This window comes from Lindgomyces ingoldianus (genome assembly GCF_010093535.1).
Source record: "Lindgomyces ingoldianus strain ATCC 200398 unplaced genomic scaffold BDR25scaffold_8, whole genome shotgun sequence".
Taxonomy (NCBI): domain Eukaryota; kingdom Fungi; phylum Ascomycota; class Dothideomycetes; order Pleosporales; family Lindgomycetaceae; genus Lindgomyces; species Lindgomyces ingoldianus.
Genome location: NW_022985169.1, coordinates 173,413 through 198,127, shown reverse-complemented (window position 1 = coordinate 198,127; position 24,715 = coordinate 173,413). Strand labels below are relative to the sequence as shown.

The following is a 24,715-nucleotide window of genomic DNA, read 5'->3' as shown; positions in this document are numbered from 1 at the left end:
GTCGGTTAGCAGTTAGAGACTGGCGTTGGGAAGGGGTCGTGGACCAACTGACGCATATCAGGGGAAGACATAGGTTCACACTCGCTTGATGAGTAGTTTAAGGCCCGAAGCACAGCTGCTCTGCGATCGGTTGAAATTAACAGCTAGAATTCATTTATCCGTGCATCGACTGCGAAGGGCACAGGCTCATTACGAATCTTGCCGAGCAAGGCCGTGAGGGCGAAAACAGGGCTTCCAACGGGCCGTACTACGGTCCGTACAAAGTGAACCGTAACGGTCACGTGAGCAGTACGAACGTACCGAGTTTGTGAGCCGTACCGTACGTTTAATGATGCCCTAGGTACGGTACGTAGTACGGACCGTATTACCCTTTTAGGAAGTTTGTATGGCGATTTTGGAGGAGTAGGACGGCTCTGGCGAAGAGCGGCCCTGCGGGAGCGTTCAGGAGGGTTTCTAGAGCTCTAATTAGCCAAAAGTTTTGCGAGGACGCGTAAATCTCTTTCTAAGTCTTTTAATATATCCATCTGCAGTCTGTTGTCTCAAAAATGCCTATTACTAACCATTTTCCATTGCAGGGCTATCCATCCACGCGCCTCGCCGCCTCACAGGCCTCATCTAGTCAATCGGATACCTCTGTCGCCCATTTTGCGCAGTCTCGCAGACTGCAGAAGTCGAGAGCCCTCTACACCGCGTCTCCTGCCTCATCCCGCGATAGTACACCGTCTGTGGCTGAAGATCAGTTGCAGCAGTTCCTGGAGGACCGCAATTGTAACGCTGGGGTTGAGTTTGCAATTGACTGGAATAATATATAGATGTTAGACTTAAAACAGGCGTTGCCCTTAGCGCGATTAGGTTACCGCGTGAAGAACAAGACTACGTTGCGAGGCAATTGTACGCTGTCAAAAGTATGGGCTCATGGCGCGGATTTGACGCTTATAGAGGAGCAGGGCAAGGTAATCCGCCTCTGGCTCTGCTGTCGATGCCATGAGCAAGGTTCTCAGCGCGGCTGGTCGTACGGTAACTGACGATTGAGGCTATTCAACTCCAGAAGAATTGGTTACGGAACAAGGTAGTAAGCAGCGAGCTTTTAGACCTCCCTGCTCATGTTACTAGGGAGAATCAGTTATCTAATGGCCATTTAGACCTTAATCCTGCGTCTCTAGAGACCTATAATATTAGCTGTTTCGACTAGAGTACGACGTACTTTAATCGAATCGTACTACTCGTACAGATCACGTGAGCCGTAACGGTTACGATACGTACACCTACCTCTCCTCCTCCCTGCCGTACGAACGTACTCAAAATCTCACCCGTACAGGCCTCAAAAACGCCCAATCGTACAGTACTACGCCTCGTTGGAAGCGCTGGGCGAAAAGGCCATCAATCGGCTTACATATCTGCAGGCCGTTGCAATGACACTTGGCTAGTCTATTACTTTCGGCAAGGAATTTAAAAGCCAATGGCCCCTAGCTTCGTGAATCCACCGATAATGCATGTCTCATCACGACAGTGCATGGTGTCTCTAACACCTAGTCCGAGTCTGTTCCCATCCTCGGACTGCATCATAAACTCCGCGCTATGGGCTTCAAAGAACAGGCAACATCGAGGAGGCAGAGAGCCATGATTCAAGAGGCGCCTGAAGACCTCAAGGACAAGGTGGTAAAGGGTGAGAACCAGCAATGCGTCGCTGCTCAAACCATGACAGGAATAGCTAACGATCGATGCGTAAGTCGTTTGTGCACATTTCTGACATGGTAGACTAACATAAGAGAATGCGGTCAAATACTCCACTATCATGTTACAGGGAGGTACTGAAAGCATCCCAAGTCACCCTGCTGCTGACATTGGAGGCTTTGTCCAAGGCTCTGGCCTTCCAATGCGAGAAGGTATTTGCTGCGATTAGCGAAATGTGTCTAGACGGCAATGCCATCAAACATGCATTTAACGAGGAGAAAGTCCCCAACATTGTAACCCTGTATACGGAGATTTTGCGCAATTATGTCGTGCGCCAATATCATTACCCCACGCCGTGAGCCGGGATGTTTATCATAAAGCCAGTATTACTAATTCCAAAGGTACTAGCTCACTTGTACATCAATTCCGGTGCTGGCAACCATGGTGAGTCATGTATGCTCCTTCTCTTTGTCTAGTCTGCTGACTTGGGTTAGACAAGACTATCTTCGGCCCGAATGCTCTCGAGCGCTATCCCGATAGATAACTTGGAAACCTCGAGTACCCCATTCCAGTTACGCATTGGCTCAGGCATATGCCCTGTCTGGTAAATTGCTAACCGCATCATGTCTGGCTTGCTGTTTCGCATCATTCTTGCGTTCAAAATGGAGGGGTCCTGATTGTTCTCCTCCCATAAGTCATGGGCAGTTCGGATGCAGTCCAGGACTAGGATTAAACAACCCAAAGTCCTTTGGGGTTAGATTTATGCTCTGGAATCAATAAGAGTTAAAAAGGCAAGTTGCCGAGATTCGGGAACAAGAATCAGGCACAATCTAATGTCCGTTTCACCGGGTCCTTGCTGCTTGTAGTCACTCTACACATGTGAACTTGGTGTAAATCAATCGGATCCGTCTTGGAGGTCCTTAAACGTATTACGAACGGTAGGGCATGAGAATGGTAGAAGCGGTACATTGCATTAGAGAGATACAGAAGTTCGTTACCCGACGATATGGGAACGCCATATGAGTGGATCGGGGATTTCCAAATGCTGATTCGGAAGAACCCCGATCAAGATTTCGAGTCCTACCTGAACTGCAGGCACACTTCACTAGTGGCTTGGCAAATGCATGCATGAAGTGGATCTTCACGTCACAACTCCATTTCCTTGTCTTTCTCGTCGATACGCGAACCAACTAAGCCTCCATAATATATTCCAGTTCATTTGCGAATTTATATCAAAAGATGCATCGCGGGCTTGGGTATGAAGCGTCAAGAATGCCGCCTTCATGAATCATGCAAACTGCGCATTTTCGCAGTCCTTCAAGCAAAAAGCAAGGTAATAAATTGAATAAGGCGTTGTCACTGTGATTCACTGACATAAAGAGTAGTGCAATAAGGAAACCCATTGTGCTCCAGATTTCTTCAAGATGGCTCCGAATGTGTTAGCCGTGATCATGCCACAGCAACACCTATTCCTAGAAAGTTGCATATTTCTACCGTTTCAGCCTTTTTATCCATAAGAACTGAATCATAGGATCGTCCTGTATTTAGAGCAAGGTATCTCATCATTAGAATTCAACTTAGGCCTGAACGACCCAAACGGCCCCCACAAACCTTCGGCAACATCAGCTTCTTTTCTGCTTCGAACATTGCATAAAACCTGAGAGAGAGAGAGAGGCTCACTCCTATGTGGCAAATGCCGCAGAAAATCCTCATGGCTTTGGAACGCCGTCACTACTCTCGTGAATTGTAGAACGCCTGTTGGTGCAGTTTTTAAAGAAGGAATAGAGAATGTTCATGAAACGTCCCGGGTCACACGATTGAAACTTTCCCCAAAGAAATGGCCAGGATCTGGGATGCAGGACATGAGTTGTATGAACATGTTCTCTTCTCCATCTCCTGAAACCCCGATATTGTAACGGTGAATACATATAATTGACTAGAGAGAATCTAGCGGTCTGCACAGCTACGCGCACGAATTTCCCGTGGAATTCACCCCCTCACACTCGAAACCACTCTCTCCCTAAAAACCTCGATCCAAACTGATTTCTAGTACGGAAAACCACCAGTCGGGTTTGCCTCCCTCGTGGGGAAGAACCGCCTCAATCAGATCTCGCTTGTGGAGAAAGTGGGATCACTAGTTCATGCATGACGACCTCAAGTCGTATTCTGTGAGCACCGGGAAGGAGGTGCGCATTACAATGGATTACTAGGAAGAGCCAGAAACGTGGATGGTGACAATGAAAATGCGGAGAAGAGTAGAATGTGGAGATTCCTGCGAATCAGACGCCGGACGATTGACCGCCGTTTCAGAGGGGTGGTGCGAGGCCGAATTCTATATGTTACGCGAACTTTTTCCTCTTCTCGGGATCTTCTGTTCGATGCGGATGGACCTAAATGACTAACTAAATCTTCTTCTAACGGCACGGCTACATAGACCCGTACATGTCGAGGGCATGTGGAAAGACATGTTTTTATGGTGCAACAGCGAATACGACACCTTCATTTTCCTATGTATTCATCCCCAGGTGTCTGGTCGACGGCATATTTTACTCATGGTTGAACGCTTTATCGATTGGATCAATGAACATGAGGATTCCGAGTGGCGTACGTCTGCACAGATTGCGGAGGAGTTTCGGAAGGGGATAATCAGTTGGACAGGGAAGTAGGGTGAGGGGAGACGTAAGAGGGGGTGGTGGCGAGGTATTATATCTCGCTCACTTCGATGTGAATACGAATTCCTTTGTGAATACCACCTAGCTAGGGGTTGCTTAAGTGTGTCCGTTGAATGCGGATTTGACCTCTCAAAGCTGTTGCTGAACTAAGGTAGATCTTTGGAAGGTCTGCCTTCTCATCGCAAATTACAAACAGGTCAATATTCACACATAGAACTCCCCAAGCATAGCCCAGCCAAATCTCCTTACACCCGGGCTCCCGTGTCTGCGGAGGGTTTAGCGCATACTCACGAAATGCCCCTCCGTACCAAGTGTGAGTGGCATTTCACTAGCGCCACCCAGAGCGGGGTTGACGCTTGGCAGCGTGTTATCGCGTCTGCGTCCTCGTCCTGATCGGCACTCTCTCCAAATTCCAAAAACCCTGCAGATTTACCTTGCGTCATGGATTTGGGCCAGATTAGGAAAATAGAAGCTTTTAGCTGGATCGATCGGCGCGTTGCGTCGTGGGGCAATTCGCTATGAACCCAACTTCTTTAATTCCATCTCCAACATTGAGGATGGCTTTGTCATAAAGACTGCGTTGAGATCGATATCAATATTCCCTCCATAGTATCTGAGGAATATGGCAGGACAAGCTATCCTTGTTGTAGGCGGTGGATTAGGAATTGGGCTCGAAGTCACAAAGCTCATTCTCGCAACTGTACCCTCGGGTATGAAAGTGGTCATCTTCGGACTGCACGCCGACCTAGATCTTACCTTGCTGTTGAAGTCGAATTCAGGTTGTCTATGGACCGTGCTAGGAGATGTGACAGCCAAGGCAGGCAAGATAAAGGCGATCGAGATATGTGCGAAAGAAATGGGTGGGATTGATAATCTCGTGTACTGCGCTGGCGTTATTGGTCCGGTTGAGAGGGCGGATAAGGGGAATGTCGAGGAGGTAAAGAAGAGCTATGGTACTAACGTCTTCGGGGCGATAGAAAAGGTATAATGTCCCTCCTAACCCCAAATCTCCTCCCAATAACCTAAATTCAAACTATCATGGCCCATGCTAAAGAAACTACAGAGCTAACTATGTCTCCCTTACCTCCGCAGATCCTGTTCTAGCAACCCTACAAACACTGCCTTCGACAAAGGTATCATATCGCTCTCCGCCTGCGAAGTCACAGGACCATACATAGGTTGAATGGCGTACTGTAGTTCCAAAGCGGCGCTAACCCGCTTCATCGGGATGCTTGCGCACGAGGAGCCTACGTTTTAGGTCTAGGGAGTGTATCCTAAGTTGGCGAGGACGAAGATGCCGGTGGATATTATTGCGGGCAAGTTCAAGGGGATTATGGCAGACCATGAGATTTTTTAGGCTTTGGAATGAGATTGGGGAAGCGATGGTTGAGCCGGCGAGTTAGTTGGGGTTGTGGTTGGGAGGTTGCGGTTGAGGTTGTTTGTGGGCGGTCCGAGTGGGAGGGTTATTTATTATGATGAACATGTACCGGGTGCGAAGTTACTCACGGAGCTTAGTATGAAGGTCGGGTACTGAGGGGGTGCTTCAATCCTAGCACCCCTCAGCCACTCAGCGTTCTTTGAAATCCATGACAGCCTCCCACGAACACTGTAGAGTTTTACTGGGCAGATTCTAGTGCTCATATCGCCGTTTAGTTCGCGCTAGAGAAACTATCCTTCCCACGCAGTACAATAGATGTTTGCCTCCAATCTTCGCAATATAATAGCCTCCAGTTAGCACGACGCAACCTAATAGTTAATACACCAAACCCAAGAATATTGGTCAGAGATGGTTATCGAGGTGATAACTTAGGAAGATTTTATGAGCGGGAAAGCCACTCTTTCCGAACCGCTTCCTTCCAAACTCCTTCCATCCGAATCCATACCTTCCGAACTCTTTCCTTCCGAATTCACTTTCGACTAGGCCGCACTCTACGAGGCTGAACTTATATCTGGCCACAATCAGCTCCTAGCTTGCGGGCAGATCTCGCCAACCAATCACTAGAGGAAGCCGAAAAATTATTGACGGATGTTGCAACACTAGGGGATGTGTCTGTGAGCTTAGTGGACGAGGTCCGCCTAGCCACCAGTCACACACTAGGTTTTGTACGGAATCGTGTGTTTCTCCCATACAATCGACGAACTCGACTCCTTCAAATCGTCAAGTCAGAAGTCAAAGCGGTCGACGAGATTGATCGACTAGAGGCACACTTATGAAGTTAAGGTTTTTCCGCTCATATCTGTATTCTCACCCCATGCTTAACGCGCTGCGTTTGCTTTAAAAGGCTTTGAATTCGTTTGATACTGTGGCAAAAAAGGCTGAGCAGGCAAGTATCTAACCTCTTAATGTCCTAGGGTGGTCGGGCGGGGGATGGAGAATGTAAGAACTAGGGATCATTGTAAGGCACAGAAAAGCCTAAGATTCGCCTTTCTATTCTAGTATAATTACATAAAAATCATCAACCCTGTGCACATCCTTGAAGGAATTCAAAAAGAGGTTGGTGAAAGACACACTCTTGCCCGCCTTTACTCATCGTACCTAGGTACACATGGTAGGTTCGGCCGAGGCTTCTGATTTCTCATCATTCGTCGACTATATAAAGGCGTAGTTCCGAATTGCCAAACTTTGCTTCAGTTGCCAAACTTTGATTTGACTGGAACGGTAAGACATCCATTAACCCGACGACGTGCAAATCTTCGTACTCGCATCCGATAGAGATAGGTATAGAAAGAGTGTTTTCGATAAACGACGTCTTGGGGAATGACAGAATTACTGTGATGAGTCTCCACGACCGACTCGGAGGCGGTTACGGTTGCTAGCTTGGCGATGGAGGTTCGATGCTCTGTTTGAGCCATTGCTGGACTCAAACGAATTACGATTATCCGTCGAGGAAGCTGAAAAGGGTATTTTACGGCATCTTGAAGAAATATCCAGCATCAAGAAATTTCTACATCTCTCAAATAATTGATTTTCCTTCCATCTCACAACTCCGCGTTCTCGAGTCATCCCCATCGACTCATCATCCCATTTATCTCTTTCCCCACATTTCCAACCTCCACAACCTGCTCCTTGGCAAAATCTTGACATTAGGATTTAAAGCATCGGCGCCAAGCAGCTAAACCTCGTCCAGGATTCTCTGGCGACTCTCATTCGATCAACGACGCAGGATTCACGTTTTGCACGCGTCCATCCTCCCAAGCTGCTGCTTGACCACCGAGACCATGGCGTCGACGCATCGGGGTCGCTCCTTTTCTAGTCCAGCGTTGCATTTTCTACCAGCGGCCGTGGTGTCGGTACTCCAAGCGCTTCCGGAGGCATATATCCGAAAAACTTGTTTATAGGCTTTGGCTCCAGTTGCTCTAAGATCTGAGTCTGGACCGCATCGACAGTTATTCTGGAGATTCCGAGTCCAAATCCTTTGTGCGTTGAATTTAGGGCATTGATCTAATCAGAATGGATGAAACGAAACCCGAAGTGGGCCAGCTTGAAAAGGCCTTTACTAGCTCTTCATCCCAGGCGGCAGGTGATGGCCAACGTGAACAAGACTGGACACCTGAAGAGGAGAAAGCAATTGTGTACGTCCTGCCACATCCGGCAAACCAGAAACCACTGTTTTTAACCATAGGATAGACGAAAGGCGGATTGGAGAGTGTTCCCTATGCTCTGCATTGTCTTTGGACTTTCTCTGCTTGATCGAACAAACATCTCCGCGGCATATATTGCAGGGCTTGCGGAAGACCTGAGGCTTGATATTGGGTACGTTCTATGGCTTGGTCTTGTATTAATATCCCAATCCAAGTGCTGGAAGGCTAATACTTGGGACTCTAGATCTCGGTATAACATCGCCCTGCTGATTTTCTTCGTGCGTATGTATATCCCCATACCCCACACCCCACACACGTGCATATTCATAGCTCTCACTCTAACCGGCCCCAGCCTACGCACTGTTCGAACTCCCTTCCAATTTCATCATCCGTCGACTGGGAGCAAGGTACTGGCTCGGCTTCCTAATCACATCATGGGGCGCGTGCGTGCTGGGTATGGGCTTTGTGCGCAGTTGGCAAGTCCTCACTGTGCTGCGAGCGTTGCTGGGAACCTTTGAGGCTGGGTGTAAGCCCACCATTGATTTAAAAATTCCTCTTCTACGAACTGATGCTAAACAAACTGCAGTGTTCCCCGGAGCAATTTATATCATCGGGTCCTGGTACCGACAATACGAAACTGCAAAACGCGTGTCAACATTCTACATGGCATCTCTTCTATCCTCTGGGTTCGGTCCTATTGTAAGCACCCACTCCCGCTCACCCCGTATTCCCCCTTCCCAAACGCCCTAGATAACCCCTAGCTCTCTAGTTTGCCTACGCCCTCTCCCTGATTCGGGTCGGCGACGGCATGTACGCGCGCGGCTGGCGCTGGATTTTCATAATCGAAGGCACCGCAACCATCGTCGCCGGTCTCATCGCACCATTCTTCCTTATCGAATTCCCGGAGAAAGTGAAATTCCTAACCGTGCGCCAAAAACATATCGCAACTGCCCGGGTCAGTCTTGAAAAGCAGAGTGGGAATGGGGAGATAGAGCATCCGACGTTTAGGCAGAGTTTGGGGATGCTGTTGGACTGGAAAATTGGCGTGTAGTACGTTAACCCCCCCTTACCTAGCCCTCTCCCTCTCCTTAAACTCATGTCAAACCAACAAATCCCTTCCAAGCCCCTTCAAGCACCCCTACTGACCTCCCCAGCTCAATCCAATACTTCGTAGCCGCCTCTTCCGTCTATTCCCTCGCCTTCTTCCAACCCATAATCCTGCGCAAAGGTATGGGTTTCTCTTACGCCCTCTCCCAAGTTCTCTCCTCCCCTCCCTACATGTTCGCCATCTTAGCATCCCTCCTCTGCGCCTGGCTGTCTGACCGCATAAAACTGCGCTATCCTATCCTCATATTTCAATCTCTCACTGCCGTCGTTGGCCTGCTGGTGATTTTGTATGCGAGGCCACCGGGAGTGAGATATTTCGGGTTGTTTTTAGCAACTTTTGGGACGCAGGCGAATGTCCCAGGGAGCTTGGCGTACGGCCAGAATCAAACGGCCAGAGTCCAGAAAAGAGGAGTTGTTGCGGCCGCTATGATCAGCGTAGGCGCTGCGGGCGGCATCACTGGATCTACCATCTTTCAGAGCAAGGATGCGCCGGTGAGTCACCTCCTCCAGTTTTATCCTCCCCTATTTCTCTTCGCCAGATAGAAAGCTTCTGGGTTAAATTGATTTGGATTCGGACGCTTATTTTTGGGGATTTGATAGCTATATCTCCCAGGCATGTGGGCGACAATAAGCATGCAATTACTGTATTCGATTGTCACGTTCTGTATGTCTATGTACTTTAAACGGATGAATCGGCTTGCGGATGAGGGGAAGAAACCGTGTTTGGAGGGCGTTGAAGGGTTTCGGTATGCGCCTTAGCTGCACTGGTAGTTTAAACATGTATTTGATGCAGGAGGGAAGAAAAGGGTTGAATGTTGGAGGTGGGAGGGACGATGGTAGGTAAGTGTTGAGTTATGAGGAGAGGGAGAGGGCAGAGGGAGAGCACATCAAACTCTAAGAGAAGCAGAAAGGTTCATCCGAGTGGGCTGGCGTTGAAGACTCACTTGCCACACCCTGGGACTACGGCAGCAGCAGCAAAGAGGTTATTATATAAGCATGTATACCAAAAAATAAGGATGAATCGCTCACACTGGCTCGGGCTAGATTCAACCTGTGTCGGTAAAGATCTGCACGCTCCTGATTTCGGACCCCGCATTTGGGAGGTATTAGTGGCTGCCTAACAGACAGGTTGTTTAGCATTCTGTCGAGTTCTTACGACAATTCTAGCTTTAGTTAAATGTTGATGTAAAATCTCTGTAGCGGGAAGTAGGTTTCTCTGGTGACCGTGCAGGACGCCTGACGAACGGATTGTAACGGCAACAGCAACGAGCGAAACTCTGATTGACCGTAGCGGTTCACTAGAAGCCCAGTCAGCGCCGGCCGGATTCTCAAACAATGGTCTACAAGGCTCTCGATATCCCGAAGCCAGAGGTTCGACTCCTTCACCTCCTCCCCGACCCCCACTCTGAGGACTTGCGCTGCACCTTGACGGTGACGGCTCTGGGTCTGAATCTGGGTCTGGAAACCAAGGTGAATACGACGCGCTGTCATACGTATGAGGCGACGCGGATGACACGTTGGAGATTCTACTGGAAGCCTCGCCGATCCAGGTGACGAAGAACCTGTATACGGCGCTGTATAGCTTGCGCTATGCAGACCGTGAACGGCTGCTCTGGGTCGACGCTTTGTCTATCGATCTGACAAATCTCGAAGAACGAAATCACTAGGTTGCACTCATGGGCGCGGTATACAGTCAAGCAGCCTGCGTTCCTCGGGGAGAGCTGGGAAGGGAGCAATTTTGCATTAGAGGTGTTGTGGCAAATTGGTGCAAATCCGGAGCTGCATCTCGATAGCTCACAGGCTCCGCATCTGGATGTCGCCGGCCTGGGAGATGTCGAGTCGGCGCAAGTACGAAAGTGCTTGATTAAATTCCTGTCGCTGCCGTGGTGGACTAGGGTATGGACGGTGCAGGAATTCAATTTCGCAACACGGGTGGCGCTGCAATGCGGCCAATCGTTTGTCGACAGGGAGCTAGTGATGGGGTTCATCCAGAACCTATACTTCTACCGAGACGACTGCTGTGACGGGAAGGCGCTGATTTGTCTCGACCTGATGCAAGACGATGAGCTGGGATTGACCGTCACCGATGTGCTCGAAGAAACACTAGTCGTGCTGACAGACTACTCACACGAGTTCTCGTTCCTGTTTATCCTGGCTATGTTTCGGATTCGCGAAGCCACAGGCTTGTGCGATAAGGTTTTTGGTATGCTAGACCTTGCGAAAGGGAAGTTCGTCGACTTCATTAATCTGGACTACTCGATGACAGCCATGGACGTCTTTACGGCGGCAGCGCTGGAAGATAATCGAAGGATGGAAACGTTGAATTTTTTGAGCTTTTGCTACGGGGATCGGAAGTTGATGGCACTGCCGTCTTGGGTGCCGGATTGGACTACGAGGGCGGGAGATTCAATAGAGCATCTTACGTAGCTAGATATCATACATTTGTACAATGCAGGGGGCCATAAAGCTAGGCTAAAGACCGTTTCTGAAGGAAAGCTTCAAGTCGAGGGACTTGCATTCGACACAATTAGTAGACATGGCGCTATACCCGGAGAAATTAGGATTAGGAATAGGGAGCTTCTTGACGAGATGAAGGAGATAGCCGGCATGGACGAAGACGGAGAAAGTCTATATTGCACTAAAAAGCAGACGGTCGAAACAGCCATTTGGATGACGGTCATCGGAGGTCTTCAGCCACAACGTTCGGACAGTACCGAGGCTAAAGACAAAATGGAACAGCCTAGGGATAATTTTCGAGGGAGATATAAGAGAGCAAACCACATTGAGATGTTTAGGTTTGAGAGATGGTTCGATTGGATGAGGAGTGACGACGATGAGCATCCATTGGAGGATATGTCTTCATTAGCTACTATTGCAACGCTATATAGGGCAATGGTGGTTGATCGCCGATTCGTGAGAACGGAGAAGGGATATTTTGGGTTTTGGCCTGCGGAGTGTAGGGAAGCCGATATCGTGGCCGTTGTGAGCGGCGGGTCGATGCCGTACGTTTTGCGACCGACCAATGGAGGGTACATGTTAGTTGGCGATCCATATGTTCATGGTATCATGGATGGGGAAGCCTTTAAAGGGGCTGCACGGGGGAGCAAAGAGCTAAGGATATTTGTATTGGTTTGAGGCAAGACAGAAATCGCCGAAAGAAACCAGAGTACAACCGACAGAGATTACCCAATAGACACACCTACGAGAATAATGAACGGTGCCAAGAGGGCGCTATTCTCGCCTGAAATCAGATGCTAGCCTGCGCCATTGTGTACCAGCATGGAGGTATTATTTAGTTTTCCTTCTTCCTTCTATGGACTAAAATTAGGACTACTAGAAGTACTTCTTATGGTAGACATAAGCATAATTTTAAACTACCAAACATATAAAGATAAAGCGATACTAAATGAAAAAGACCAAAAGAATTACCGATTGATCAAAGGGCATGATTTAAGGGAAGGGGGATTGTTCAGAAGCTCGCCTCACCTCAGACGCCTTCGTGAAGACGAAGTTGACGAGCACAAGCGACAAGTTCGAATATGAGGTTGGCGATAGAGATTGGAGACGGCGTGGTGAAGCTGGTGATGGGAATGATGGAGAGTGGAGTCCAAAGGACGAGGCTGGAGACGGATTGCACGTGAAACTCGGAAGGGATACGCCTGCTGACAAGCTTCGTCATTGCCAAGCGCGGGCGACGTGAAACAGCCAAAGCCACAGCCAACGCGCATCCGACCTGCATCGGCCGCCACGAAGCTCTAGGCACTCATAATTCAGCGATAAAGCGCTTTGAGTTGGTGTTTGCTTTCCTCTTCACAGTCCCCAATCCACTCCGTCGAGAACACCCACCATGGCCGAGAAACCAGCGGCCGAAAAGGTACCATAGCACCCCGCCACACCTCCCACCCACCTTCCACTGCACCCACCACATCCTCCAAACCCCCCAAACCTACCTAAAATTGAAAGGATGTCGCATGACTGATCCGGACCCCTTTGTGTAGCCAAAAGCCAGCACCACTCCAGGCGCTGAGTCTCCGACCACCGCGCGCCCGCTCGACTTCGACGACGACGGCGAGACACCCTCAACTGCCCTCGAGAGCGCTGCGTCCCCGCCACCCCCCTCTAAGTCCCCTAAACCGGGTGTCCGCTTCTCAGACGACGCTACCGAGATCCCCCCCCCGAAGCCACCGCGCCCGATGAGTCCCCAGCAGCAGGCCGAGAACACGCTGATCGAGGCCTTCCCCGGCATCGACGCCAAGGTTGTTAAGGCGGTCCTTGTCGCAAGCGGAGGCAAAGTGGAGCCTGCGTTCAATGCGCTGCTCAGCATGTCGGATCCCAACTACCAGGCCGAGGAAACGCCTCCACCTCAACCGCCTAGGCCGACTCAGCAGCCGCGAAACCAGCTGGAGGCAGATGAGCTGTACGCCCGCCAGCTGGAAGAGCACTATCAGACCCAGGGTGGACATGCGTCACATCGCGGTGGCCCTAGAGCGCCGCAGCGACGCAAGGACACTGGTCTGAAGCCCAATGAACTTTACGACGACAAGGAGCATAGCTTCTTCGAAGGTAAGCTGAGTCTTGTCCTCCATGAGCCCCACCTCAACCCTAGCTTCTCGCAGACGATCTCCCGGTGATCAAGAAGAACATCGAGCAAGGCTTCCGCGAGACCCAGAGTAAGGTCAACGAATGGATCACCAACTTTCGCAAGAAGCTCGACGGCGAAGACGACTACGACGAGCACACGCACGCTCAGCCCTCTCAACAGCGCCAGAACTATGGCCCTTCTCAGTCAGATCAGCTCTACGGCGCACGCAAGTCTGCAGAGCAGAGGCGGTCGGCAGATCGGGAGAGATATGATACGGACAACAGGGTGCTTGGAGATGATTTTGAGGCGCTGGAGTTGAGAGATGATGAAGGTATGGTCATTCATAGACATACACATGACACCAACACACCCTAACTTGTTTCCTCCAGCCCCCGCCCACCATAAACCAAACCGCCCGCTTGCAAATCCCGATCTCTTCAAGCCCACGCCCGTATCGCCACCCCAGAGCGGTCCTATTGATGAAGTCGACGCCCTGTATCGCAATCCCTCGCCCGCAAACCAGCCACCCGGCAAGTTAGGAGGCAAGAAGTGGCAGCCCCTTACGTCTGTAGCACCACACCCCGAGCCCGAAGACCATGATCCATTCAGTCTTGGGGACAGCGACGAGGAAGATACAAATGCCAAGACCAAGGACGTTAAAGCCGAAGATACCGATAGGCTGAAGAAAGCGGCAGAGGGCAAGGAGGGAAAGGATGCTGGAGATCTGAAGGAGGCGAGTCGGAGTGGGAGCGCGGGGCAGAAAGATGCGGCTGCAGAAGCCTTGTTGAAGGAGGCTAAATAGCTGCATCTTGAGGTCTCCCTTTGCAGTTCTGTTTGATGATGATTGATGACTGATGGGTAGTTTCCACGGCTTGGCTGGTTTTGTGGTATGAGTAGATGCACTTTCGGCCCTGCGGTTTGCTTAGTTTCTACGAAGCGATTGTATGTAGGCGGATTAAGTTCATATCAATACTGACCATCTTTCAGACAGGAATGGGATGATCCTCGACTGCTGCTTTCTAACTGGCAATCTTCTGATTAACACATATGTGTTCTGTATATATAGCCTGTGTACACTAGCGGCATTCATGGAGTACAGCTCTAGTATTAAGCTAGCAGAAAGGAAAATGAATGCGCCTACAGAGTAGCTTTAGCGTAATTGCATATATCTCTTCGCTTCTGCTCGAAGACAGAAATGGTTACCCCTTTTCTTCTCCTTTCTAACTAGCAAGATTTTAATTAACCCCATCTACACTCTGCAAACGTAGCCTATATACTGGAAACTCTTTTGTAGGCAAGCACTGTTTTAAGCTTAGAAGTAAGAAATATTGTAGAAGTTTACAGGCTTAAGTAGAAAGAGCTTTTCAACCTTCTTCAAACAGGAAGCTGCACTCTGTTAACAGTCTCCTTAGTTCTAGCAAGAGGTTCAGTAGGTAAACTTTATTCCACTCGTGTTCTGTACTGGGTGGTGAGGTGCTGTATCTAAGTAGTTAAAAGCGTTAGGACATCACGCAAAATTAGGAAGTGAAAACTCTGCGGATCGAGACTGCCATTTACTAGCCTACCCACCCTACCTCATTAACTACTATCGCTATCGTCTACTATCCTAATCAATAACGGCGCGGGCGAAACAAAGATCGACAGAGCGTCCGGAACTTCACCTGCCACTGTCTGGCCTCGTAGAGATCAAGATCCAGTCTTGCAGCGATGATCTCTGGCGCAACCCTGGAGACCAGCCCGGGATCGATTCCTGCCTAAAATTGCAAACATGTTAATGTGTAATACTTCCCTGACTACAGTTATGGGAGGACTTACTAAGAGCGGAACCGCGCCTTGTTCATCTTCTAGCACTGCCTTCCTCCACCCCTCCAGACTCAGTGCTTCCGAGTTCACTCCAACTACCATCTTCTTGATATCGGCGACAACAAAGATGTTATGATGCGCCATGGCGATATGGAAGTTAACATCAACATTCTTGATTCCTCCGGAGCCGAGTCTGTCAATCACGGCGTTGAGTCGCTGACCAAGGGTCATCATCTTCACGACCTGGAGGCCGTGCTCGCCGGCGTGAAAGGCCAGGCTGAGCTGAAACCCCTCCCGCTTTTTCAACTGCAGCAGCGGCGCGAACACGTCGTATATACCTGCCGGAGCTTTCCAACTGCCGACATCGATCTTAATCGTCAACTTCCGCAGCTCGCGGTCCTTGGGCACTACGCCGATGCCAAATACATCTGTTTCGAGAAACATCTTGATTTCATCTGGGCTGTTGATCGCAATGCTCGTGCAGTGGTCGTAGAACCACTCCGCAGCCTCGACGGCTGCGGCGCGGTGCATGTAGTGGGTTGGAATCTTGGTGAAGACGGCTTCAAGAATGTCGACGCCGCCGATGGTGAGGGTTAAGAGGGATGTGTAGTTCATGGCGCGAATGACGGCGTCTGACCAGATGTAGGAGTAGATTTGGTCGCGGAGTTCGCGGGGCAGACGCTCGTGCATGTGCATGGTGAGAAGGCGCACTGAGTCTGGGGAGAGGGAGCTGAAGGAGATTCAGAGTACGCTCGGGGGATGATATTAAGGTTGACTTACTTGGTGGTCATAATCTTGGTTTTGGTGAGGATGTTCATGCTGGCTGATAGTTGCTGGTTGGTGAGGAGGGGTGGAGGTATAAGGGAGAATAGGATTTGGATTGAATTGTTCAGGCGGTGTGTTGAATCAATTGAGATGAGGGACGGCGGTGAAAGTAGAAATAATCTTGGCGTGGTGGTTTGGGTCAGGTCGTCGTCGCCTTTACCTTGCACCTACTCTAGGCTAAGTCCATGAAGCAAGCTCTGTATGACCACATACCTCGCTGTCTTTCACTGCCTCGGCACTGCCAGCCTAGTATATGACATTCTTTACACTAATTTGGGTATTCACGCATCATCTAGAATACCTACGTCACCGTCACCCACATAAGAACAGTGATGCAAGCTACGCAGCATGAGTACTCAATTTACACTATCCCTCTTGGAGGGCCCCCACTATCCCAGTAATGCAGTACATAGCCTATGGAATGGGTACGGGAGCACTACAAAGCCAACAAGGCCCTTGCTATGATAGAGAGGTAGCAAACAGGATTGTGCTTCCTACGTCCCAGAGCTGCTTACAACACCAAGTTTCAAGAACCTTTCAGTGTTAGTCATGACGATGGCCATAGGATATCTATATCATTCCCAGAAAGACAGTTTCACGTTCAAACTTCGTCTCTCGAGTTTTGGTCAATGATTCGTTTGAGATACATACGGTGAGGAGCCACTAGAGGGCTCGAGCAGGACATCACGTAACGATTTGGCAAATCAAACAAGCGGATGCGGAGCTCGAAGCCCTCCCCTAAATGTAGATTCTCTGGCCCACTAAAATAACTCTATACTGTTAATACCATTATTTTTGGACTCGTATTAATTATTGATAGCTAGGTTGCGAGGCTTCTAATTCTTTGGCTTGACTCCATGATTTAACACACCATTGTCGAAGAGACCAAGTATATCGGACGGGTAGGACACTGGAAGGTCTATTAAGAACGCAAGAAGCTATTTTAGAGCCTACGAAGTAAGCTGTTGTCCCACGACGTTCCTCTTGGCGAACTGCGGAGTAGTCAACGAAATCCATGAAGACGGTAGAACTTTCGTAACAGTCACGAACTGCAGAACCAAAGAGTATGCAAGCGCTTTCCAAGCTTCGGCGTCCCAAATATGCAAATAGACTGTGTCTTGAATTTTGCGGGGCAACCACTGGGAGGAGCTCTTGGGTGAATGCCAAAAGTGCACTTTCAGGTGAGGATCCTGCCAGAAAATTAATGGGCTGATAGCAGAACTGGGAAACTCATTACTTACTTCTACAAATCCAGTTTCTTCTTGACAGACCCCATGTTAGGAGGTGGAGACGAAGGCCGTGGGAGGAGGTGCGACGAAGGAAGAGGTTTGCCTTTTGCCAAGCTTTTGTCGATCTAGAACGCACCTTGGGAGGGTGCTGTGGTGCTCTCTTGAGAGAAAGAGGTGAACGGAAACCTCCACTGGCAGTGGGTAGCAATCGTAGCTCGGGACAGGCATACTTAACTATCACCATATTAAGATGAAATATATAACCGTATCTTGGCAAAGATTCATATGCCCGTATCAAGGCCGATAGCTTATCCTTCCCAAATCGTCCTCCTCTTCCCAAGAGAGCCTCCTCGACATGTCCTCAGACAAAAGATCTTCGTTCGAAGGTAGCGAGATGAAAGATACATCAGAGCTGCGGATGTTCGGTAATCTCGGTGGAAGATCCGAATTGTACGTCGTCATTTCGAAATTCTCAGATGAGCGAAGGCCTCGTGTGGAGTCCGAGTCCGCTAAATCAAGTTAGCATGCGTTGACTACCCACACGATACTATCAGAGAATGGAGTTTCCGCTCACCGAGTAAGGATTTCTTCTCATCCATCAATCCAATATACGTATTTTCCGCTTTGTCTTCCATATCACTCACCGTCTCTTCATCCTTCAAGATATCACCCATTTGCGCGCCGCACTTGAGAACTGATAGCGAGCTCGACTTCCACAGCGGGAGTCTGTGTTGGTACGAATAGAAAATAGTAATGAAGAGGAAGCCCGTACCCCCAAGCACACTCACTACGGGCAGCGCGATCCAGCCCCAGCGTACCTTGTAAACTGTGACTGCCGTAGAACCCAGGAGGACATTTCGGTACTCGTCGTTTGTGCGAAAATTAATGCTCATACTCGTAGCTACGGATTCGAACATTGCAGTGATGTTCATGGTGAAGATCTGTTGCATGGCAGCGGGTTGGAATTGGGGACCAGAATCAGTACTAGAGTCTGTTCCCTGATCGCCACCTTGGTCTTGCCCCTTTTCTTGTTGCGGTGGAGACTTAATGTAGAATCCTGTTGCGCCAAGTGTTCGTCCTCCAGACTTGACGAAAGTCGAATTCATGAAGTATCCAATAGAATTCAGTGCCGCCTGAGTGATGTTGAAGCCAGTGTTATTTGCCATCAGTTGGAGGTCGGTCCTGGGGTAGAGGTACGGTGTCCACAGCGAGCCTGATGACGGGTTGGGTGTATCGGTAGATACTGGTTGAGATGATCCGTCCGAAAGAACTACCGGGAGGACGACTACATTCTCAGTGAGACTCGCATTGACGACCTTGGACGTTATATTCTGAACACAATAACTGAGTCCGCATTCCATGGCTTTGAAGTCGGATAACCCTCCAGGCTGATTTCTATTTAGCCGATGAATAATGGTAAGTGCATACAAAAGAGTATCATTTTTCTGGAAAGCAATCGTTTTCGAGCGGTTGCTGGTCCCGTACGTCACCATGTCGATAAAATAGTCTTTATAGTCTTCGATGTAAAGCCCGTTAGGAAGGCTGAAGGTGTTGACAGGGGTTGTCGCCGTCAGATTCTTGACTTTGTTGAAGGCAAATTCAGCACCTTGAAGTGATCTATTGTGCCCCAAGCTCACCCATTTTTGGGTCAAATTTCCAGTGATGTCTGCGCAAGAGCTACAAACCCCGAGACTAAGAAAAGGTTTCCAAGAACACTGGGTGCCGGAACATCGGAACTCGGTTTGTTGGAGGATGGTGTCCTTGGGCTCGGATAACCCGGCCATAATTGCAGATTGAAGCGAGAAATCAATTGTGGGAACATAGCTGACTTCAGAAGCTATGCGACATCAGCGCATACTTTCGAATGTAGAGCACGTGGCCTACCTCGGTTATTCAGGCTATGCTGGGTTCCCTTTGCGTATCGTATCGCAAATGGGATGGAAGTAGAATTATCAGGCGTCTGAATCTGTCCCAGTCCAATGACTTGTTGCACGAATGGATCAATCGCAAGCGATAGTATCGTGATGACAGCGCCGATGGATGCAAGCGATCTAAATTCCACACATCAGCAATTCACATCCAAAGACACGATAGTTCTAGCTTACCTGAATTGCATACTCCACAGTAAACTCACACTTCCATTCGGCCCACGGCTGGCCCCGTCATAGAGATCGAAGTCGATTAACTTTCGTTTTCTCTGCGAAAAGGAAATATATTTCCATTGACTAAGGCATGCGGAAACCGTGAACAAGAGCAAACTTTTCATGACCGTAGAGAAGATTGAAACCCAAGTATTCAGAGATAGACCGTGCCACGTAAATGGTGCTTTGTTGAAGTAGTACCCGAGGAGGAAAAATACCATAACTAAGGCGAGCCATGCAGTGAAGATCGACTGAACCTCTGGAAACCATGAATCTTTAAGAAGATAATCGAAACTCTGGGTAACCTGTCGTCGTCTTTTCAAGCTGAGGAAAGCCATTGGAGTGCGCCTCTTCGAGGATACGGATACATGAGGGGTGAGCAACGATGTGAATGAGCGGCAGAGCGAAAGGTTGAGAGTGATAGGAGCCTCGGAGATGAGGCTGTAGGAGCTGATCTGGCCGAGCTTATGTCTTTTTCCTCGGAGCTGGAGCATGCTGACTAAACGTAGGAATCCTTCGCGAAACTTAGAAACTGGCCAGGATTTTGTGGTGGCTGTGGAACGTTAGCCCCCAATATAGGAAGGCTAGATCACGTGCCTAGACAAAAACATTCTAGCGTGTTTATTTTTAGCTTGACACTTGGGAAGCGTTCAAGGGCGGGACAACTTATCGAGCCTTAAAAGGTTCTCCCCCAATACCAACGTTACTCTTGATTTTCCATTGCTTTCGGCCTTGCGAACATAGGATGATATTAGAATGCCTAGCCGGGAGCAAGAAATATCTCTTCATTACATAGTTGCTAGGTACCAGCTATGTATGTAGCCACGGCTTCGAAAATTGAGAAATGGAAATATTCCAAATGCTCTATTCCCGGTAATGCATTGCTGAGTAGACCATCGGTGAGAAACGAATAATTGGCGGAAATGGTTAAGGTGTGAGGGACAAGATCTAGACGTCGAAGCGGTAATGTCTGCATCAATTTAAGGGCTTGTTGTACTCCTTCCTTGCCCCTTCTAGGAAGAGTTCATAGTTTATTTCATCACAGTTCTCGTCTGAGTTGATGGAAAAATCATCAACTTAAAACCCTACGTTTCCAGTAATGCTGATACTATATTGTGGTAGCCCCGACAGCGTGAGGGTGGAGGACCTCACCCCCTAGGCGAACTCAGATCATTCTAGCGCACAATCTTGGTCGGTAATTTTAGAAAGCTAGCAGAAATAAAGCGATAGAAGGGGAATTTGTATATCGGCGCAGGATGGCGTGCTTTTCATGCTCCCTCGTTAAGGTGATTCACTAGGGGAGTGAAACTAAAGCTGGTCGGAGAGTGGAGACGTCTGCTCTGGCTACAATGATATCCTCTCTTGCTCATACGGCGTCTAGGAAAGTTCATAACTGTCACTGACACTCACCTCAACAGAGTATTTGGCGACTATATTTCGTGGCCCAATCCTTCAGTATTCGGTACCATCGATGACTCGATTCTCCCCGCTTGAAAAGGCCATAGTATTCCAATTGAGGCTCTTTTTCAGCTCACGCCGAATAGTCTTTAATCCGGTTTTGGATAAGGATGCGTTCATCAAGATAATGGTACACGATATCCTTGTAGAATTGCTCTACGTCTCGATGCTCCTTTAGCTATGTATCGTCCTAAAGGGGCCCCGGACATAGTGCTGGGGGCGGATGGTCGGCGACTTGGTGACAAGAAGGCTCGTTTTAATACGGAAGTTGATACTGTGATAAATATGGGAAGGGAGAAGATGCCTCTGGCTGAGCCTTTCGGGGATGAAATTTGTCGCAATAAAGTGTCTCGGCGGGTTAGAGATTATTCTTCAAAATCCACAATTACATTAGCCCCCAACATCTCGCTCGTCATATCTTCAACCATGATATCAAAATGATACTCAACCCTATAATTATTCTGTCCCTCAACAATTGGACACCACTGCGCCTTCCCTACATTCAGGAAAAAATTCGTAACCATAACGATGATACTTTGACTCGCGGCTCTGCTGGCGCCGCAGGTGGGGGAAGTGACAGAGCTAATGGAGGTGAGGGTGTAGCATTTGCCGCAGTCGGAGCCGCACCACGAGGTGTTGTAATGGTCGGAGAGGGATCGGGAGGCTGCAGCTGTGTAGAACCCTGGGGCTACTTATGTCTAAGGGTCGTTAGTGACTATGGGGAGGGGGATGCTTACCTGCCACGAGAACATGGAGTTGCTACTCGCCAGCCCGCAACCACAGGCTCCCTTCTGTCTATCTGAATATCTCGTTGCCGTTGCTTGTAATATCCAAGCCGGGATCACCGTCGTCGCTACCATAAAGGGGTATAGTTCCCTTCATCGTTCTACGGCCCAAATTCGAAGTCGAATTCAAATGAATGTGAGAATGGAGAGACTAATATATGATAGAAGTAGAGGCAGAAGGGATTTTCAATAACTTAGCTAAGGGGGGTAAGCCATAGTAGAAGTTTTATACTTCCTTCCCGGAAACCATTTCGGCCTAACCGGACCTTGGAAGCCAGATCTCTAGATCCTCTAATATCGTCTATTGTTGCCACCATCCGCTGTGGGGACTGCAATGCTTATTTCGAAACAAGCTTTCACGTCCTTTACCATCAACAATTGAAATTATGTTGTACTGTGTTAGGCTTCTAAAAATTTGAAACCGCCGTTGTGGAACGAACAGAGATGTCAGAAATCTTGTGGAACCCGACTTAGAATCTCAAAGCCGAGAACCGAGTCAAATATTGCACCAGTCCGGAATCAAAGAGAATGTTTAACCACCTTGCAAGAAATAAAGGAAAAATGCAAAGACCAAGACGAAACGAAATAGCCAAGTAGTGAATTGGGGGGGGAACCTTCGCTTAGAAACGCATCTTCCCGAGCTTATCCCACTTTGAGACCAGGCGCTGCACTCTCTTGCCGTGGGTCCCAAACCCCTTCTACAACACACTTCACACACTTCGCACAGCGGCACTCAATAAACCAGTCCTCTCATTCTAACGGACGCCATCCAGCAATCCGGAAATAGAAGTCCCAGTACAATACATGACAGATGATGAATAAGGTGCCGCCATCTCACCCGGCAGACAGCCTTTACAAAATCTATATCGTCAGATAGAAACAGATTCCAGGAGCGATACCTCAATCCTCACCACCAACAGCGCAGTCCACGCGCGCACCGCCGATCCTCTCCAGGCACCGAAGTCGGCCCGCAGACCACACTATCAGCAGTAGAAGGCGATCGAATACCGCTGAGAGCTTCCCCTAGCAGATCGGAATCACAGCCAGCAACCCGGATGCGCACATCCATGACCCACTATCTATATCTCAGATGTTGAAATAACGAATATGGAACCGAGAGGCCCGCGTCAGAAGGCGAGTGTTGGGAAGGCTTGGGGGCGAGTTGTTCATTACTCGTCACCGCCCTTCTTCTTCTTCTTGGAGGGTGCGGCTGCGCCTTCCTTCTTCTGATGAACAATGAAGCGCGTGTAGCACTCTTCCGGATCCCACTCGAAGCCGGCGAGAATGGGTAGGTCGAGTTCGTCATCGGCCTGGGTGGACGGACGGATTAGCGAGGCTGGCTGGCCGGAGGGTGGGAGAATACAACACAGAGCAACGAGATAGAATGGAGACATACCTTCTTCTTGAACTGCTTGTAGATGGCGTCTAGGGCATCCTTGATGGTCACTCCCTTGAGGTTCCGTGCCGTGACTTCAAGCCCAAGCGGGAAGTGGAGGTCGACTTTCTTGACCATTGGCGTGCACAGCGGCTTCTTCAACGTCTCCTTCTCATCTAATGATGCAGGCGAGGTGTTCAGCTTCCTACAAACCCCATGAGTCAGCCTTATCCTCCACAATTGGCAAAGCCGGGCCTAGTCCGAACGACAACAACACCACCCGTCATCAACAGGCTGGCATCAACGCCGGAGATAGCGGAATCGTCAACATACCAGTTCAGCTTCTGTGTCTCAGGAGCAATCTTGATGGTCTTGCCCTCCTTCTCTGCCGGACAGTCAGCCCCACATCCCCTCTCACCTAACCACAACAGGAAGGAACGAGGCTACTTACCTAGGTCAGCGATATTGAAGACATTCGTTGCCGTCGAGCTGCCTCTCCGGTGGCCCTTCTTGAGATCCTTGGCGGGGGCGTCCTCAACAAGTGAGTCGACTTTGGACAGGGTATTCTGAGTTTCAGCTGCCATGGCCGCAATGGTATGACTGCTGTTCAGCAAGGGTTGAGCGAGCTGGACAAGGGGAGGGCAATGTAAAGAGGAGGTATGGGTAGACAAGGAGGGTCAGTGGATGGGTGTATACGGGGGTGGTGTGGTGTAGAAGGAGACAGGTGTTCGATTTCAGATTCAGGCACAGCAGAGTGTGTGAGAGGAGAGAGAGAGGAAGGAAGGAGGGCGCAGCCAGCGAGATGAGGGGTCAGTCAGAACGCCTGCGGAATGGCCAGGAGGCCGGCGTGTCACTTGATCACCACACCACCACCCAATGGAATGTCGCCAATCCGGTTAGACGCCCCAACTGACCCGTGCACGGACGTCACGTCTGGGGTAAAATGCGGGGTGAGCCCTCACGCCGGCCCCTTGCGAGGTGTCCAAGCCCGAGAAACCGCTGGATTCGAAGGTACAATGGAAGGACCTCGCTCTTGAGGGTTTTCAAGCTTGATTGAGGCCGTTTGCGTGGGTTGTTGCTGTGTTGTGATGCTGTTCATGGCCTCTCCTGCTGGTGGTGAGACCTCTCACGCGACCTCGTCCTACGTCATCAGCCATCAGGCGTTCGAATGAGAAAGTCGCGCATCGTTTCAGCCAAGTCGCAAGCATCACTCACACATCGGTTCACATGAGGCAGGTACCGACAAGAACCACGATACGAATCAAGCAAGAGGCCCACGCAATCGGATAGAAGTGGAAATAGCTTGGCACTCAGCCATGGGAATCTGAGCAAGCATGGGATTCGCAAAGCCCAATGCTGCAGGAACCATTCGGAGGTTTTGATGCCTAGCTTTGCGGTGCATATGGATCCGAACTTCATCTTGTAGATGCATCCACCTCTTTGGAAATGTATACTCATGCCCGCCTAAAGTACAGCCTGGCT

The 24,715-nt window shown here is 49.5% G+C and overlaps 12 protein-coding genes across 12 annotated transcripts; 6 read left to right on the top strand and 6 right to left on the bottom strand.

Annotated features, from left to right (window-relative positions):
• Positions 1-5,058: 5,058 nt before the first annotated feature.
• Positions 5,059-6,081, top strand: BDR25DRAFT_352081 (uncharacterized protein; the record flags this gene model as incomplete). Its single annotated transcript, XM_033694970.1, has 7 exons — positions 5,059-5,299; positions 5,439-5,505; positions 5,544-5,597; positions 5,641-5,748; positions 5,802-5,868; positions 5,940-5,993; positions 6,040-6,081. The coding sequence occupies 7 exons, from the start codon at positions 5,059-5,061 to the stop codon at positions 6,079-6,081; spliced, it is 633 nt and encodes a 210-aa protein (XP_033550429.1).
• Positions 6,082-6,126: 45 nt separating this feature from the next.
• Positions 6,127-7,534, bottom strand: BDR25DRAFT_352080 (uncharacterized protein; the record flags this gene model as incomplete). Its single annotated transcript, XM_033694969.1, has 12 exons — positions 6,127-6,312; positions 6,346-6,383; positions 6,414-6,494; positions 6,531-6,590; positions 6,649-6,694; positions 6,817-6,858; positions 6,893-6,914; positions 6,969-7,116; positions 7,155-7,359; positions 7,389-7,412; positions 7,466-7,487; positions 7,518-7,534. The coding sequence occupies 12 exons, from the start codon at positions 7,532-7,534 to the stop codon at positions 6,127-6,129; spliced, it is 891 nt and encodes a 296-aa protein (XP_033550428.1).
• A 468-nt stretch (positions 7,535-8,002) lies between these two features.
• On the top strand, positions 8,003-9,794 carry BDR25DRAFT_323393 (retrograde regulation protein 2; the record flags this gene model as incomplete). The annotated part of the gene is made up of 7 exons (XM_033692099.1): positions 8,003-8,100; positions 8,173-8,210; positions 8,281-8,454; positions 8,515-8,627; positions 8,698-8,978; positions 9,083-9,527; positions 9,636-9,794. The coding sequence occupies 7 exons, from the start codon at positions 8,003-8,005 to the stop codon at positions 9,792-9,794; spliced, it is 1,308 nt and encodes a 435-aa protein (XP_033550427.1).
• A 752-nt stretch (positions 9,795-10,546) lies between these two features.
• Positions 10,547-10,702, top strand: BDR25DRAFT_217658 (uncharacterized protein; the record flags this gene model as incomplete). The annotated part of the gene is made up of 1 exon (XM_033684911.1): positions 10,547-10,702. A coding segment is annotated over one exon (156 nt), but the record flags the coding sequence as incomplete, so codon positions are not given.
• A 1,225-nt stretch (positions 10,703-11,927) lies between these two features.
• Positions 11,928-12,170, top strand: BDR25DRAFT_386379 (uncharacterized protein; the record flags this gene model as incomplete). The annotated part of the gene is made up of 1 exon (XM_033697999.1): positions 11,928-12,170. One exon carries the CDS (start codon positions 11,928-11,930, stop codon positions 12,168-12,170), a length of 243 nt encoding a protein of 80 aa, XP_033550425.1.
• A 47-nt stretch (positions 12,171-12,217) lies between these two features.
• Positions 12,218-12,625, top strand: BDR25DRAFT_124012 (uncharacterized protein). Its single transcript, XM_033683741.1, has one exon. The coding sequence runs from the start codon at positions 12,315-12,317 to the stop codon at positions 12,576-12,578; it is 264 nt and encodes an 87-aa protein (XP_033550424.1). The 5' UTR covers positions 12,218-12,314; the 3' UTR covers positions 12,579-12,625.
• Positions 12,626-12,737: 112 nt separating this feature from the next.
• BDR25DRAFT_340941 (uncharacterized protein) lies at positions 12,738-14,762 on the top strand. The gene is made up of 4 exons (XM_033693556.1): positions 12,738-12,909; positions 13,034-13,598; positions 13,652-13,948; positions 14,007-14,762. Exons 1-4 carry the CDS (start codon positions 12,883-12,885, stop codon positions 14,417-14,419), a joined length of 1,302 nt encoding a protein of 433 aa, XP_033550423.1. The 5' UTR covers positions 12,738-12,882; the 3' UTR covers positions 14,420-14,762.
• A 465-nt stretch (positions 14,763-15,227) lies between these two features.
• Positions 15,228-16,796, bottom strand: BDR25DRAFT_311810 (uncharacterized protein; the record flags this gene model as incomplete). Its single annotated transcript, XM_033691259.1, has 5 exons — positions 15,228-15,371; positions 15,433-16,150; positions 16,201-16,412; positions 16,459-16,491; positions 16,761-16,796. The coding sequence occupies 5 exons, from the start codon at positions 16,794-16,796 to the stop codon at positions 15,228-15,230; spliced, it is 1,143 nt and encodes a 380-aa protein (XP_033550422.1).
• Positions 16,797-17,768: 972 nt separating this feature from the next.
• BDR25DRAFT_311809 (uncharacterized protein) lies at positions 17,769-20,109 on the bottom strand (the record flags this gene model as incomplete). Its single annotated transcript, XM_033691258.1, has 4 exons — positions 17,769-17,983; positions 18,049-19,311; positions 19,359-19,525; positions 19,580-20,109. 4 exons carry the CDS (start codon positions 20,107-20,109, stop codon positions 17,769-17,771), a joined length of 2,175 nt encoding a protein of 724 aa, XP_033550421.1.
• Positions 20,110-21,438: 1,329 nt separating this feature from the next.
• BDR25DRAFT_216837 (uncharacterized protein) lies at positions 21,439-21,933 on the bottom strand (the record flags this gene model as incomplete). Its single annotated transcript, XM_033684887.1, has 2 exons — positions 21,439-21,764; positions 21,837-21,933. 2 exons carry the CDS (start codon positions 21,931-21,933, stop codon positions 21,439-21,441), a joined length of 423 nt encoding a protein of 140 aa, XP_033550420.1.
• Positions 21,934-22,591: 658 nt separating this feature from the next.
• On the bottom strand, positions 22,592-24,272 carry BDR25DRAFT_301808 (uncharacterized protein). Its single transcript, XM_033689656.1, has 4 exons — positions 23,685-24,272; positions 23,567-23,618; positions 23,255-23,438; positions 22,592-23,168 (listed from the first exon to the last, which is right to left on the bottom strand). The coding sequence occupies exons 1-4, from the start codon at positions 23,815-23,817 to the stop codon at positions 23,028-23,030; spliced, it is 510 nt and encodes a 169-aa protein (XP_033550419.1). The 5' UTR covers positions 23,818-24,272; the 3' UTR covers positions 22,592-23,027.
• Positions 24,130-24,691, bottom strand: BDR25DRAFT_352074 (uncharacterized protein; the record flags this gene model as incomplete). Its single annotated transcript, XM_033694968.1, has 4 exons — positions 24,130-24,142; positions 24,196-24,343; positions 24,369-24,443; positions 24,478-24,691. 4 exons carry the CDS (start codon positions 24,689-24,691, stop codon positions 24,130-24,132), a joined length of 450 nt encoding a protein of 149 aa, XP_033550418.1.
• Between the last annotated feature and the right edge of the window lie 24 nt (positions 24,692-24,715).

Bases quoted from the DNA above. Each gene is read 5' to 3' on its own strand.
- BDR25DRAFT_301808 (XM_033689656.1), bottom strand. From the start codon at position 23,817: ATGGCAGCTGAAACTCAGAATACCCTGTCCAAAGTCGACTCACTTGTT. The intron at 23,619-23,684 runs GTAAGTAGCCTC...ACTGTCCGGCAG, and splicing joins CTTCAATATCGCTGACCTAG to AGAAGGAGGGCAAGACCATC. The intron at 23,169-23,254 runs GTATGTCTCCAT...CCGTCCACCCAG, and splicing joins ACAAGCAGTTCAAGAAGAAG to GCCGATGACGAACTCGACCT.
- BDR25DRAFT_124012 (XM_033683741.1), top strand. From the start codon at position 12,315: ATGGAGGTATTATTTAGTTTTCCTTCTTCCTTCTATGGACTAAAATTA.
- BDR25DRAFT_340941 (XM_033693556.1), top strand. From the start codon at position 12,883: ATGGCCGAGAAACCAGCGGCCGAAAAG. The intron at 13,599-13,651 runs GTAAGCTGAGTC...AGCTTCTCGCAG, and splicing joins GGAGCATAGCTTCTTCGAAG to ACGATCTCCCGGTGATCAAG. The intron at 13,949-14,006 runs GTATGGTCATTC...TGTTTCCTCCAG, and splicing joins GGAGTTGAGAGATGATGAAG to CCCCCGCCCACCATAAACCA.